This window comes from Lissotriton vulgaris, chromosome 6 (assembly GCF_964263255.1).
Source record: "Lissotriton vulgaris chromosome 6, aLisVul1.2, whole genome shotgun sequence".
In the NCBI taxonomy this organism is placed as follows: domain Eukaryota; kingdom Metazoa; phylum Chordata; class Amphibia; order Caudata; family Salamandridae; genus Lissotriton; species Lissotriton vulgaris.
Window position 1 is genome coordinate 1,026,504,383 of NC_141694.1, and position 13,275 is coordinate 1,026,517,657.

At 48.9% G+C, this 13,275-nt stretch overlaps 1 protein-coding gene across 6 annotated transcripts in view; it reads left to right on the forward strand.

Moving 5' to 3' along the window:
• OSGEP (O-sialoglycoprotein endopeptidase) overlaps nucleotides 1-13,275 on the forward strand; it is a 1,118,717-nt gene that overhangs the window by 958,483 nt on the left and 146,959 nt on the right. For all 6 annotated transcript variants that reach the window (XM_086927086.1, XM_086927089.1, XM_086927085.1 and 3 more), the window contains one exon: nucleotides 9,146-9,221. In XM_086927086.1, the coding sequence (XP_086783212.1) occupies nucleotides 9,146-9,221 (76 nt within the window). The remainder of the gene's footprint in view (nucleotides 1-9,145; nucleotides 9,222-13,275) is intronic.

The following is a 13,275-nucleotide window of genomic DNA, read 5'->3' on the forward strand; positions in this document are numbered from 1 at the left end:
GGATGCGGAGGGAGAAGACATAGCAGCCTACATAGCAGCACTTTGTGCCCATATACTAGGGGACATGATGGTGGGGGACATCCGCCTAGACAGAACTAAGAGTTGGAAGCTGGGGGCCAAACTCCTCACGCTCGCCGGACATCCTGACCTGCATCCAACTTCCTCCTCAAACAGCGGATTCTGAAGGAAGCCCGGTCCTCATCGCCAGTGGTTTTCCAGGGTCACACACTGCATCTTTCTGAGAACCTTGCTGCATCTACCCTCCAGAAGAGGAGGGAGTTTCGCCCCGTCATGGCATTCCTGAGAGAATAAGGAGTATCATACTCCTGGGGGCATCCCTTCAGATTGATCTTTCGATAGCAGGACAGGCTACACCAGGTCCGCTGGTTGGAGGCAGAAGCTGAGAAGCTCCAAATCGATCCCCAGTGAAGAAATCATCCGAACATGCACAGGACGCCACAGAAATCAACTGATGACCTGAGATGGAGGAGAGACCCCACGTCGCGTAAAATATCTGGTCCTGATCCAACGGCAATCGCCTCAGAGAGAGAAGCTATGATTTAGACACTTACGGAGGGCATGTTGGCAGATAAACCCGCCTAAGGTCCTGCATATTGCTTATACTCTAGCATTGCAGGGGACGGGCTTGGGGGTGGCTGGGGCAGGGAAAGACCGGGAAATTTCTCAGGGGATCGGCCAAGTTCCTATCAATGACTCTTCCATCTGGCAGGGAGAAGATGAGACTTGTTCCTCCCTGCCATGGAGACTTTTCTAGTTAGTTTTATGGTTCTTTTTCTTGTTTGGGGGGGTGGGTTCTGGGTGCCAACGATGTACTTTGAGATGTTTCATACCACAACACTCTCTAGGCTTAAAGCCCGTCGGAGAAAGGGAGGGAGAACGACAGTATCTGAAAGCTCACTCCGACATACACCCTCCTTAGTTCTACTGAGTGACTCTTCCCATGATTATCTTGAAGATCCTGACCCTTAATGTTAAAGGCTTAAACAATCCCGTCAATAGGAAGGATGTTTTATCTTACTTGGAGCACTCACAAGCAGATATATGCCTCCTACAGGAGACTCCTCTTCAGCCTAGGGACTCACACAGACTCAAATCTAAAGCCTTTCCCCAGCAGTACTTCTCTGCTTTGCTGCATAAGATTGCAGGAGTGGTAATATTGCTCTCTCACAAGTTTAGAGGAAAGATTGATGCTAAAATAGTGGAGATTAAGGGCGGTCTGTTGTGTTACCGGATCTAGCTCTGCCACCACTCACTTGTACTGTCCTCCATATATGCCCCAACGAGGGCCAAGAAACCTTTATACACGGGGCAGTAGCTGAGGTGTTATCGACACAGGACCACTGGGTTCTTATAGGAGGAGACTTAAATATAGTTTTTAACAGTGACGTGGATGGCTAAGGACACAGACAGGGCGCAGTCGGGCAATTAGTTCGGGGAAAGTGTGGTGGCCACTAGAAATGGGTCTCGCAGATCTTTGGAGGGCTTCACACCCAAATGCACAGGACTACAATTTTTTTTCCCACGCGCACAAATCTTATGCCCAGTTAGATTATTTCCTGGGCTCACAGGAGGTACAGCATGCTCTGCGGTCGGTCGGAATTGAACCCCAATCACTATCGGATCATTCTGCTGCACTGCTTGACCTCTCTCTCCCAGCCCAGGCTTAGACATCTGGCAGCCTGCGAGAGCACCAGACGGAGCGGTTATAGAGGAAGATGAGGCCATAACCGCTCAGTTCGGAGCCTTCGACTGAGAGTTCTATTCTGCGCAGGATCTCTCCGACCAAGGTATAGCGCGTTATGTAGAGGAGGCGCATGTAGAGCGCCTAACCGAAACACAAGCTTAAGACTTAGGAAAACCGATCCGGATAGAAGTCCTATCTGCAATATCTAGATTACAAGTGCATAAAGCTCCATGACCGGACAGCTTTCCTGCACGTTCATATAATTGCTTTGCGGTAAGCTTGTTGTTCTCCTCACAAGTGTCTTTAACTTGATTTCGTCCGCAGAATCCCTTCCTCCCTCAATGAAAGAGGCTTCAATAAAAGTCATAGCGAAACAGGACAAGGATACGCAACAGTGTGGACCGTATCGTCCAATTTCACTCCTGAATGTAGAGGCTTAGCTCTTCACGGGGATACTGGCGGCTCGGTTGGCGCCTCTGTTTCCAGGATTAATTAGGCCAGACCAAGCTGGATTTATACCACATAGACAATGCTCGGACAATACTAAGAGAATACTGCACCCGATAGATAAGGGCGCCCGCTTCCCACAAGAGACAATGCTTGTCTCTATAGACGCCGGAAAATTGTTTGATTGAGTGCATTGGCCTTACCTATTTGAGGTGCTAAAACTTTTTGGCATAGGGGAACGCTTCTGTTCCTGGATCCTTAGTATCTACGGCTCCCTGAGTGCGTCAGAGTAAACGGCATAACCTCTAAATGTTTCCCGATATGTAGAGGGACGCAGCAGGGGTGTCCGCTCTCCCCCGTCCTGTTTGATGTATATATGGATGTATATATGGAGCCCTTCGCGCAAAGAGTTAGGGACTCTGAGGAGATCACGGGCATATGATACGGAGGGGAGGAGCACTTGATAACGCTCTATGCTGATGATTAAGCATGGGCGAAATTTGCGAATTCGCAATTTCCCCGCGAATTCTCAAAACAAATCTGCGAATTTCCCGTGAAATCGCGGATTGGCTAATCCAGTAAGTGCTCCCTCATTGGGTAAATGTATAGTGCTTTTACTACACTGCAGCTGCGTAAAGGGCCAGAAGATGTGTCTCCAGTGACCATGTGTGCCTGTAACACAGACACAGGCACACATGGTCACTGGAAACACATCTTCTGGCCCTTTACGCAGCTACAGTGTAGTAAAAGCACTATGGGGCAGATTTACAAGCCGCTTGCGCCTCTTTTGCGCCGCAGTTGCGTCACTTTTGAGACGCAGCCGCAGCACAAAAGATGCGCCATGGTGGTGGGTATTAACAACGTGACGCATCTGAGAGATGCGTCACGTTGTAAAGCCCTGCGCCATCAGGAGGCGTTCCGGCGCCAGGGAGGGCGTTCCTGCGCAGGAACGCCTCCTAAAAGTGGCTGAGTGAAATCTACAAGATTTTACTCAGCCACTTTTAGGCCAATGCTGCGTCAAAACCCTGCACCTGCTTGAAGCAGGCGCAAGTCTTGACGCAGCATTGGGGAGATAGGGCCCCCCAGAGCATTGCTGGAGCTGCAATGCGCTGCTTTTACGGCACAGATGTGTGGCGCATCTGTGCCGTTTTTGCCACATGGTGCGCCGCATTGTAAATGCGGCGCACCATGGGTAGCGGAGCTGCGGCGCACAATAACTGGCGCATCCCTGGGGATGCGTCAGGTATTGTAAATCTGCCCCTATACATTTAGCCAACGAGGGAGCACTTACTGATTAGACAGTAGAAAGTACTCCAGTTGAGTAGAGGTATTGCACAAAAAGGTGGCATCTTCGTGGACAAACACGCAGGGCGGGATTCATTCTGCCCCCTGTTAGACTCGTTTTTTGTTCCCTTCTGCCCTCTGTTAGACTCGTTTTCCCCTTGTTTTTCTGCCCTTCTGCCCCCTGTTAGACTCGTTTATTGTGCCCTTCTGCCCTCTGTTAGACTCGTTTTTGTGCCTTTCTGCCCCCTGTTAGACTCGTTTTTTGTGCCCTTCTGCCCTCTGTTAGACTCGTTTTTCCCTTGTTTTTCTGCCCTTCTGTCCTCTGTTAGACTGTTTTTTGTGCCCTTCTGCCCTCTGTTAGACTTGTTTTTTCCTTGTTTTTCTGCCCTATGTTAGACTGCTTTTTGTGCCTTTCTGCCCTCTGCATCACCACATCATCACTCAGCTCTACCCCAGCATCACTCAGCACCACCACATTATCACTCAGCACCACCACATTACCACTCAGCACCACCACAGCACCACTCAGCACCACCACAGCATCACTCAGCACCACCACAGCATCACTCAGCACCACCACAGCACCACTCAGTGCCACCACCGCATCACTCAGCACCACCACAGCATCACTCACCAACACACCACCACAGCATCAGCACCAACACACCACCACAGCATCAGCACCAACACACCACCACAGCATCAGCACCAACACAGCACCACTCAGCAGCACCACCACAGCACCACCACAGCACCACTCAGCACCACCACAGCACCACTCAGCATCACCACAGCATCACTCAGCACCACCACAGCACCACAGCACCACTCAACGCCACCACATCATCACTCAGCGCCACCACAGCATCACTCAGCGCCACCACATTATCACTCAGCACCACCACAGCACCACTACAGCATCACTCAGCACCACCACAGCATCACTCAGCACCACCACAGCACCAATCAGCGCCACCCCAGCACCACTCAGCGCCACCACAGCATCACTCAGCACCACCACAGCATCACTCAGCACCACCACAGCATCACTCAGCACCACCACATTATCACTCAGCACCACTCGGCACCATCACAGCACCACTCAGCACCATCACAGCATCAGTCAGCACCACCACAGCACCGCTCAACACCACCCCAGCATCACTCAGCACCATCCCAGTATCACTCAGCACCACCACAGCACCAGCATCACCACAGCACCACTCAGCACCAACACAGCACCACTCAGCAGCACCACCACAGCACCACTCAGCACCACCACAGCATCACTCAGCACCACCACAGCATCACTCAGCACCACCACAGCATCCCTCAGCACCACCACAGCACCACTCAGCACCACCACAGCACCACTCAGAACCACCACAGCACCACTCAGAACCACCACAGCACCACTCAGAACTACCACAGCACCACCACAACACCATTTCAACGCCACCACAGCATCACTCAGCGCCACCACAGCTTCACTCAGCACCACCACAGCACCACTCAGCACCACCACAGCATCACTCAGCACCACCACAGCATCACTCAGCACCACCACAGCACCAATCAGCGCCACCCCAGCACCACTCAGCGCCACCACAGCATCACTCAGCACCACCCCAGCATCACTCAGCACCACCACATTATCACTCAGCACCATCACAGCACCACTCGGCACCATCACAGCATCGCTCAGCACCATCACAGCATCGCTCAGCACCACCACAGCACCGCTCAACACCACCCCAGCATCACTCAGCACCATCCCAGTATCACTCAGCACCACCACAGCACCAGCACCAGCATCACCACAGCACCACTCAGCACCACCACAGCACCACTCAGCGCCACCACAGCATCAATCTGCGCAACCATTCAACAACAACTGGTTCAAATATGTTCTCTCAATGTTTCAAGCTTTATTACAAATGTCACAAAAAGATGTTAATATTTCACTTCTGTTCTTGGATTTTCGTCACAATAAAATACACTGAACAAAATCTTCACAAAAGTTATTTACAAAAGTTTAAGCTATTACCATTATAAATTAAAATCACTTTTATTTAAGTATTAATTATTTAAAAAAATTAAAAGCCATTGTAATTTGTAATATCAATACATCTAAGTCACATAAATACAAAACATGTTGCATTACAAATGCTATAGGTGTCACATTTGCGAAAGTTATAACTATTGGCATTGTAAATGACAAAGCTATTAATTTAGCTATTTTCAAAAACCAACACATAAAAAAAAAATAATTGTCATTTACAAGACCAATAGCTCAAACTTTCCTAATGCGGGACCTATTGCATTGCAAATGCTTGTTTTTATGTCTGTCAGTGCTTCCTGTTGAGGTTTAATTTTCGTGACAGGCGCCTCATTGCCTACTTGTAACTATTCTCTGACCCTGCTTCAAGGGTCAGAGCAGGGTCCGAGAATAGTTGCAAGTAGGCAAGGAGGCGCCAGGAAGCACTTACAGGCTTACAGCAGCAGGTGCCCAAGTTGAAGTTAATTTCTTTGTAACCCTTTTGTAAAAAGTTACAAAAAATTTGCTTCAACTTTTGCACCTGCTGCTGTAACCCTTTAAGTGCTTGGCTGAAAATTCGTCCCCGCTGATTCGCGGATTTTACCGCGATTTCGCCAGATTCGCGAAATCACGGAAAATCCTCAAATTCCGTGAGCGGAACGAATTTTCAGCCCATGCTTACTGATAATGTGATAGTAGCCTTAGAGAACCCAAAGATTGCCCTCCTGGCTTTTCTAGAAATAGTAAAACGTTTTGGCCACGTTTTTGGCTTCCACATAAATCTGGCTAAATCCCAGGCTCTGAGCCGTACAAGGACACCACACACTAGAGAACTCTCAACTCAATCTCACTCTATACACTGGGCATTGGGCCCAGTGGCATACCTAGGCATCCAGCTGGCCCCCTCAATACGGGAGATTGCCTCTTATAACTATCAGGAACTACTTAGGAGAGTCAGGGCTGACCTAGCACACTGGCAACACTATCCACTCTTGTAGAAGGATGACGATTCTCCCCAGAATCCTATACAAATTTCAAACCTTGCCGGTCTGGCCTCCACAGGGTACACTTGAGACCCTACAGAAGGCTCTCCAAAATGTTGTGTGGGCGGGTAGGCGTCCTCTGATGAGTCAAGCCCGTAGATGGCGGCCCCTGAGGAGGGAGGTCTGAGCATCCCTTGCGTGGCTCAGTATTTCCAAGCGTCTCAACTTAGATATTTGGTATAGTGGTCTAGGCTTGATTCGGAGAAGGGATGGTTATTTATGGACAGGGCTCTAGCAAACAAGGCGCTGTGGATGATCCCCTTTCTTGCCCGCGCTCATCACCCCGACGAACCTTTATTTATCGGCCATTGTGGCGCCCACTCTAAGGGTCTGGGATACAGTGTCAACGCAAGCAGGATTAACGTCCTTCCTGTCCCCCCTCACTCATAGAGCGTTTACCCCAGGGATGGATAGCACTACATTCTCTGTATGGAAGTTGATGAGATGCAGATCTATTGGGCACTTATTCGACCAGTAGGGGCTCAAGACATTTCAGGATTTAAGACAGGATTATGGGATCCCGGAAAGTGAAAGTTCTAGATACACACAGATACAACTCTGGGTGACGCAACCAATGGTGAGGGAGGCAACACAGCAACATCTTACTGGCTTCGAGAGTTGGCTTCTCCTAAAAGATTTATGGGCACCTAGGGGGGAGGGTATGGGGATTAAGTCGCCCTCCCAGCTCGGTTGGGAGAGAGAGCTGGGAAGATCACTCTCCCAGAAAGAATGGCGGAACATATACTACAGAGCGAGACATATCTTCTCAAGTGTAGCTAGTATGGAAATGGCAACAAAGCTGGCCACATATTGGTACCTCACCCCAGTTTGTCTAAAGAAAGGGAACCAGGACAGGGATGACAGATGTTGGCGGGGGTGTGATGGGCAGGAGACCCTGGTGCACATTCTGTGGGAGTGTACCCGCTTGGATGGGTTTGGGGAAGAAATCCTATCAGACATAGATACACACTGCGCAACCCAACTCTCCAGGTTTCCCTCATTTATGGTACTGGGCCTCCCTAACCCCCTCTCACCTAACCCCTAAAATCCCAACGATAGCGCTGGCATTGGGAGCTGCTCATCAATCAATCCTGGCACTTTGGGGAACGGACAAGTCCCAACGCGCCGACAATGGATCCACCGTCTATGGCATCTGTTGAGGTTGGAGAGGCTCTCGGCTATACTTAAACAGCAGACAGACAGACACATTTAGAGATACCTGGAATACATTTATAGATTTACTTTCCCAGGAATTTACTGAGTTGACTTGCCCTAGATACTTACCAGGGCCGGACTGGCCGTAGCGGGCACCGGGCAATCCCCCGGTGCGCCGCACGGGTGGGGGCCGGTTTTGGGCCTCTGGGGGCCGGTTTTGGGCCTCTGGGGGCCGATTTTGATCCAGGTCCTTTTTTGCAGCATAGCTGCAAAATCGGCCCTGTAACAAAATCGGCCGAAAACCGGCCCTGGCAAAGAGCTCGGCGGCACCCCCCAACCCCCGGGGGGGGCGAGCACTTTGCCAGGGCCGGTTTTGGTTCCCAGTCCGGCCCCGATATTTACGAATATTGAGATTAACTAACCCGACTGCTTATAGAGTACTCTCAACCACAAAGGGATCAGTGGTTTGTTTATTAGAAGTGAACTCGAAGATTAGGCACCAGTGTTGTGGGTGAGGGGTCCTGCGGTAGGGGGAGTTGGGTTATGGGGTATTATACTGTATGCTAACTATAGCTCAATTTTGACACCAAACCTACGCAATTTTGTTAGCACTTAGAAATAACGTGAATTTATGCAGTGTATTAACAAGAATAAAACACATTTAATCATAAATAGCTCAAGATTTTCTGTCATCCTTGTGGCTCCATCCTAATCTTGTCAGGGTTGATTCTTGCATCTGCTTCAATATGGCAAGATTTGCTTCCCTCAGAAGAATATCCTACTATTGTTTTCTATGAAACAGGGTGCTGGGTGACTACCAGCATCTGGGATGCTACCGGTTCAGACGTATTGTCCAGTCACGTAGCTATCAGTAGTGTCCCAGACAGCTATATGTTTACCCCATACATTGTGTGGCACTATACTCTGAAAGCTTACCCCAAGAAGAATGCTCAGTTAAGGTAGGACGTTATGCACAATGTGTTTGCCTTGGTCTAAGTTTCCCAAAACTCAGAGTGGGATACCATAACATTAATGGGGCCTGCATTATATATAGTCCGTAGGCTCTTTCACTTAAGCATCTCCCTCCCAGTAGTCAGCCATTTAGACCAAATCTACTCTTTGATTGGTTACATTTTTCAGTAAGTAAACTGGAGTAGGCTTTGTATGACACAAGCATGCACTGGTGGTGCTGGTGCACCAAGCTCTTATTTAACCACCTTTGAAGCAGTTTCCGGCCCTGTTGCTTGGAGGCAGATGACTCACAAAATGGATATTTGGAAAGAGACTATGGACTTCAGTGTAAAAGGTAGCTTTATCCTCTTTTTACAGATCAGTGTTCCACAGATATGGATTTTCCTGTGGAATCCCTACAAGGTCACTGCTTTATCCCTGATTTTTTTATCTATACCCATAGGAAAAATGTAACGTTTAGTAACCCTTCTGCATCTGTAAATGTGTGCTTTGTTCACATAGGTAATGTTCGGCTGCAGGAGATGATGAATGTTATGTGCAAGGAGAGAGGGGCCCAGCTATTTGCTACAGATGAGAGGTAAGAATAAATGAATTCCAAAACAGGAAATAAATTGCCATTTGAGAGTCTTTACTCAGGACCCAGAAAATGACGTATCCAATCATCTGCTTTGACAACTCACTTAGGGTCTTGACAAAGTGCTCTCTACCATACACTGAATCAGTAACATGGTATAACATGCAACCGTAAGCATTTGAAATGAATATATTGTTAGGTGTGGCTCCATGCAGAGTTTGAAGGATGTGTTGATGTTGATCTCGTCGTCCTGCTTACACTAATCTGGGAAGCTTTTCTTAAGAATGAGAACAAAAATAAAGAAAATACTGTTTCGGTATGAAAATGTGAATTTTCATCTGCTAATATATTTAAATATTAGTGGCCATCATGAGATTTCAGTGCAGAAGCCACATAAATCTGCTAGCCAGTTGCCTGCCCTGCAGGGCTAACTGCAGGCACAGAAGGAGGAGAGATAGCTATTGTGCCTGTAGTACCAGTTGGCTACTACAAAGAGTGCTAGAGTACTGAGCTGTCAAACAGTGATCTTGGCCATACTAGAAGTCTGCACACAGTGCAGATAGTTTGAGGGAAGCCACCATAGTGGACATATTCTACTGGGAGCTGCTGTCTTGCAAAGCTGAGGGTTGTGATTGGTGACCTTATAGTTGGGGAGAGTTACTGTTATTGAGGGCAATAGCTGTGTAGGGGGGAGCAGGCAAGAGTGCCTTTTGCAGCACCTAAACATAGGTGCCAGGGACAAGCAAGCGGACTGCATGTGAATCCACCACTTCCATTGTGATGAACCTTACATCACCAAAATAAACCGGCATCTACCATAACTTTAATTGTATTCTTTCAAGCCATCATACAGGTGTTCAAGTGAGCTTCCTGAACCTGGATGACAGTGACACAATAATAGACAATACTATCACATAGTAATCCACAGCGGACTATTTAAAGATCCATGATGCATCACTCCCAACAATTTCTGAGTACACCAAAAAAATGCATGGGGTCTACCAAGAGAACCCCCTACACCTAGAACACTTCTTCAATCAGGTCTCTTGATTAGAACACCTTGTGTTTTTAGGGCTAAACCCCCATCCACCCTTAAGTGGCATGCTTCGTCATTGGGTTCCTCCTAATACCACTTACTAAAGCTCAGTGGTGTGGGCTACTACTCCTCACAAAATGGAGAGGAACACCTTTGTTTTTGGTTTGCCAGGTTAACACCATTTGGTGTGGCTGAGTGTTAGCAGAGTGTGTAGTGAGGAAAGATGAAAATGCTAAAAAATACACTAGGTGGATTGGATCACAACTTTATTGTATGCCGCTAAGGGGTGTAGTAAAAAAAACGGGGGATGTAACGTCAACCCGTTCGTGATATTGGGGTCAACATGTTTATGCCAATTGTTTTTTTGTTTTTTTTTTTAAAACCATTATTTTGTAAAGGAAAATACAGTTACAGACCCACAACCACGGAGGCTGGTCAGTTACACAAATCCGCATCAACACAAGAATACACAGCTCTTCAGCCGACAACCCAGGGGTCCGGCAGCGAGATATCATGATACTGTAAAAGCATGTGGTATGAATAGGATCAGTGAAAGGTTTCACGTTTTATATTTTATAAATAACCAACAAGCAAAACACACAGAAAGTCGAGGCATTATTGTACAGTACATTGGCTGTCCCTTATGGCAGTGGGAGACGGGTGGAGAATATGTAACAATCTGAAGGGGAAGAAATACTGGAGAGGGGAAGGGGGGCCCAGGGGCAAAACTATATAACACAGTCAGCAAATGCTAAGAATCGGAAATGCACAGTCAAGGGAGGTGAAGCGTATTGGGAACGTCGGTGGATGGGGGGGTACACAGCTCTCCACGGTACGAATTCCATTGACCCCAGACCCTACCCCATTTCCTAGGTCTGCCACGGGAGACATACACAGTTTTTCCCTAAACATGGACCAGTCCATGTTTTCTTTCCATGCTAGGAGTGATGGCGGCCTCTGAGAACCCCACAGTTGGGCTATATCTCGCTTAGCAACCATATTACCTAATGTAACCCATTGAGTTTGAGCAACAGTGCAGTCATTCGGCTCCCAAACATTCAATAAACAGCGTCTGGCCTCAGGCAATAACACAACACCCGTCACCTCACCCATAACCACATGTACTCGGTGCCAGAATACCGCCACTTCCGGACATTCCCAGAGGATATGTAGAAATGTAGCCTGCATACCACAACCGCGTCTACACAACCCATCCACAGAGTAACCCATACCCATCAGTCGTGGACCCGTGACATATACCCGGTGTAATATCTTAAGTTGCACCAGCCTGAGACGTGCCGGAATCGCGACCTCTTTAGGGGAGGATATCGCCGCCTGCCAGTCTTCATCGTCCAATTCAAGCCCGTCACTGGTCCAAGCATTCCGCATCTGTATAAGAAGGTTCGAGCGATCGTTAATCAGTTTCTTGTAAATAAGAGAGATGGTGCTGTCGGGGACGTACCCATCAAGCACTCTATCCTCAAGTGGAGAGGACTCTGGGATCGTAGTACCAATCGGGAAAACCGAGTTAAGCGCGTGACTGACTTGGAGGTAACAGTAATGTTCCCTGTCACTCAATTTATACTCACGCTGGAGTTCCTCAAAGGTCTTAACTCTGCCCTTAACCCAAAAGTCGCCCACTTTGCTAATGCCGATGAGGTCCCATCTGTCGAAGCCCTTCGACGTCCACAGGCCACCCAGCGCCTCTGCGGCGTACAAAGGGGTCGATTTAGTCAGTATATCCGTCCATCCTGTGGCTGCGGTCGCACTTCCCCAGATTCGCACCGCAACCGCAGTAGGGCCTGTTAGGTGCTTCCGGTCGGCTCTAGAATAGAGCGATCTATTGTAGTCGCCTCCGGGCAGTTGCCATCTATCCATCTCGAATGCGGGATTCGGGACGGGGCCGTACATAGCGTGGTTCACAGCACTCAACTGGGACGCCCAGTAGTAGCGCTTGATGTCAGGTAAAGCGATACCCCCGTCATACCAGGGCAAAGTAAATTTTGCCAATGCGATACGCGGTCGCCCGCCCCACATCAACTTCCTCTGCAAGCCCTCGATCTCACGAAAATAGCTAGCTGGTACCAAATCAAGTGTATTCTGAATGGCATATAGGAAGCGGGGGAGAGACATCATTTTGAAGAGGGCCGCTCTTCCCAAAGGGGAGAGTGGCAAGCCACGCCACGCCGCGACGTCCGACCGAAGCCGGGAGAGCGGAGGCAACAAATTCCGCTCATAGCGGACTTTGGGATCCCGCGAAATGTAGATCCCCAAGTATTTGAAGCCGACCCTAGAAACCGGTATCGGACAAATGCGGGGAAGAGGGGGCACATCGTCAGAGAGTGGATAGATACATGACTTGGCCCAGTTAATGACCAAACCGGAGTTCCTCCCAAAGGAACTTAACACATCAAACAGGACACCCAAGGACTTACGGGGAGAGGTAAGATATAGCAAGATATCATCGGCATAGAGCGATATCCGGTCCTCGAAGTCAGGCGACCATCAAATGCCCTTAAGTGAAGGTTCCCAACGGAGCCACGCGGCCAGGGGCTCAAGGGCAAGCGCAAAGAGGAGCGGCGACAAGGGGCATCCCTGTCTCGTACCACGTCCGAGAGTGAAGGGTTGCGAAGCCCTGCCATTAACCACCACCTGCGCCAGCGGCTGCTCATATAAAAGCTTGATCCACCCAATGAATTTAGGGCCGAAACCAAACTTAGCAAGGGCTGCCCATAAATATGGCCACTCCACCGTATCGAAGGCCATCGAGGCATCAAGTGAAACCAAGATGGCCGGTTCCTTAAGAGACCCCGCCCTCGCCAAGACGCCATGAAGGCGACGAAGATTGAGCGCGGTATTACAATGGGGGATAAATCCAGACTGGTCCGGATGGATCAAGTCAGCAATCACCGGAATCAGCCGATTTGCCAAAAGTTTCGCGCGAATTTTAGGTTCAACATTCAAAAGCGAAATCGGCCGGTACGATGAGCAATGATCACGGGGCTTGCCATCTTTATGAAT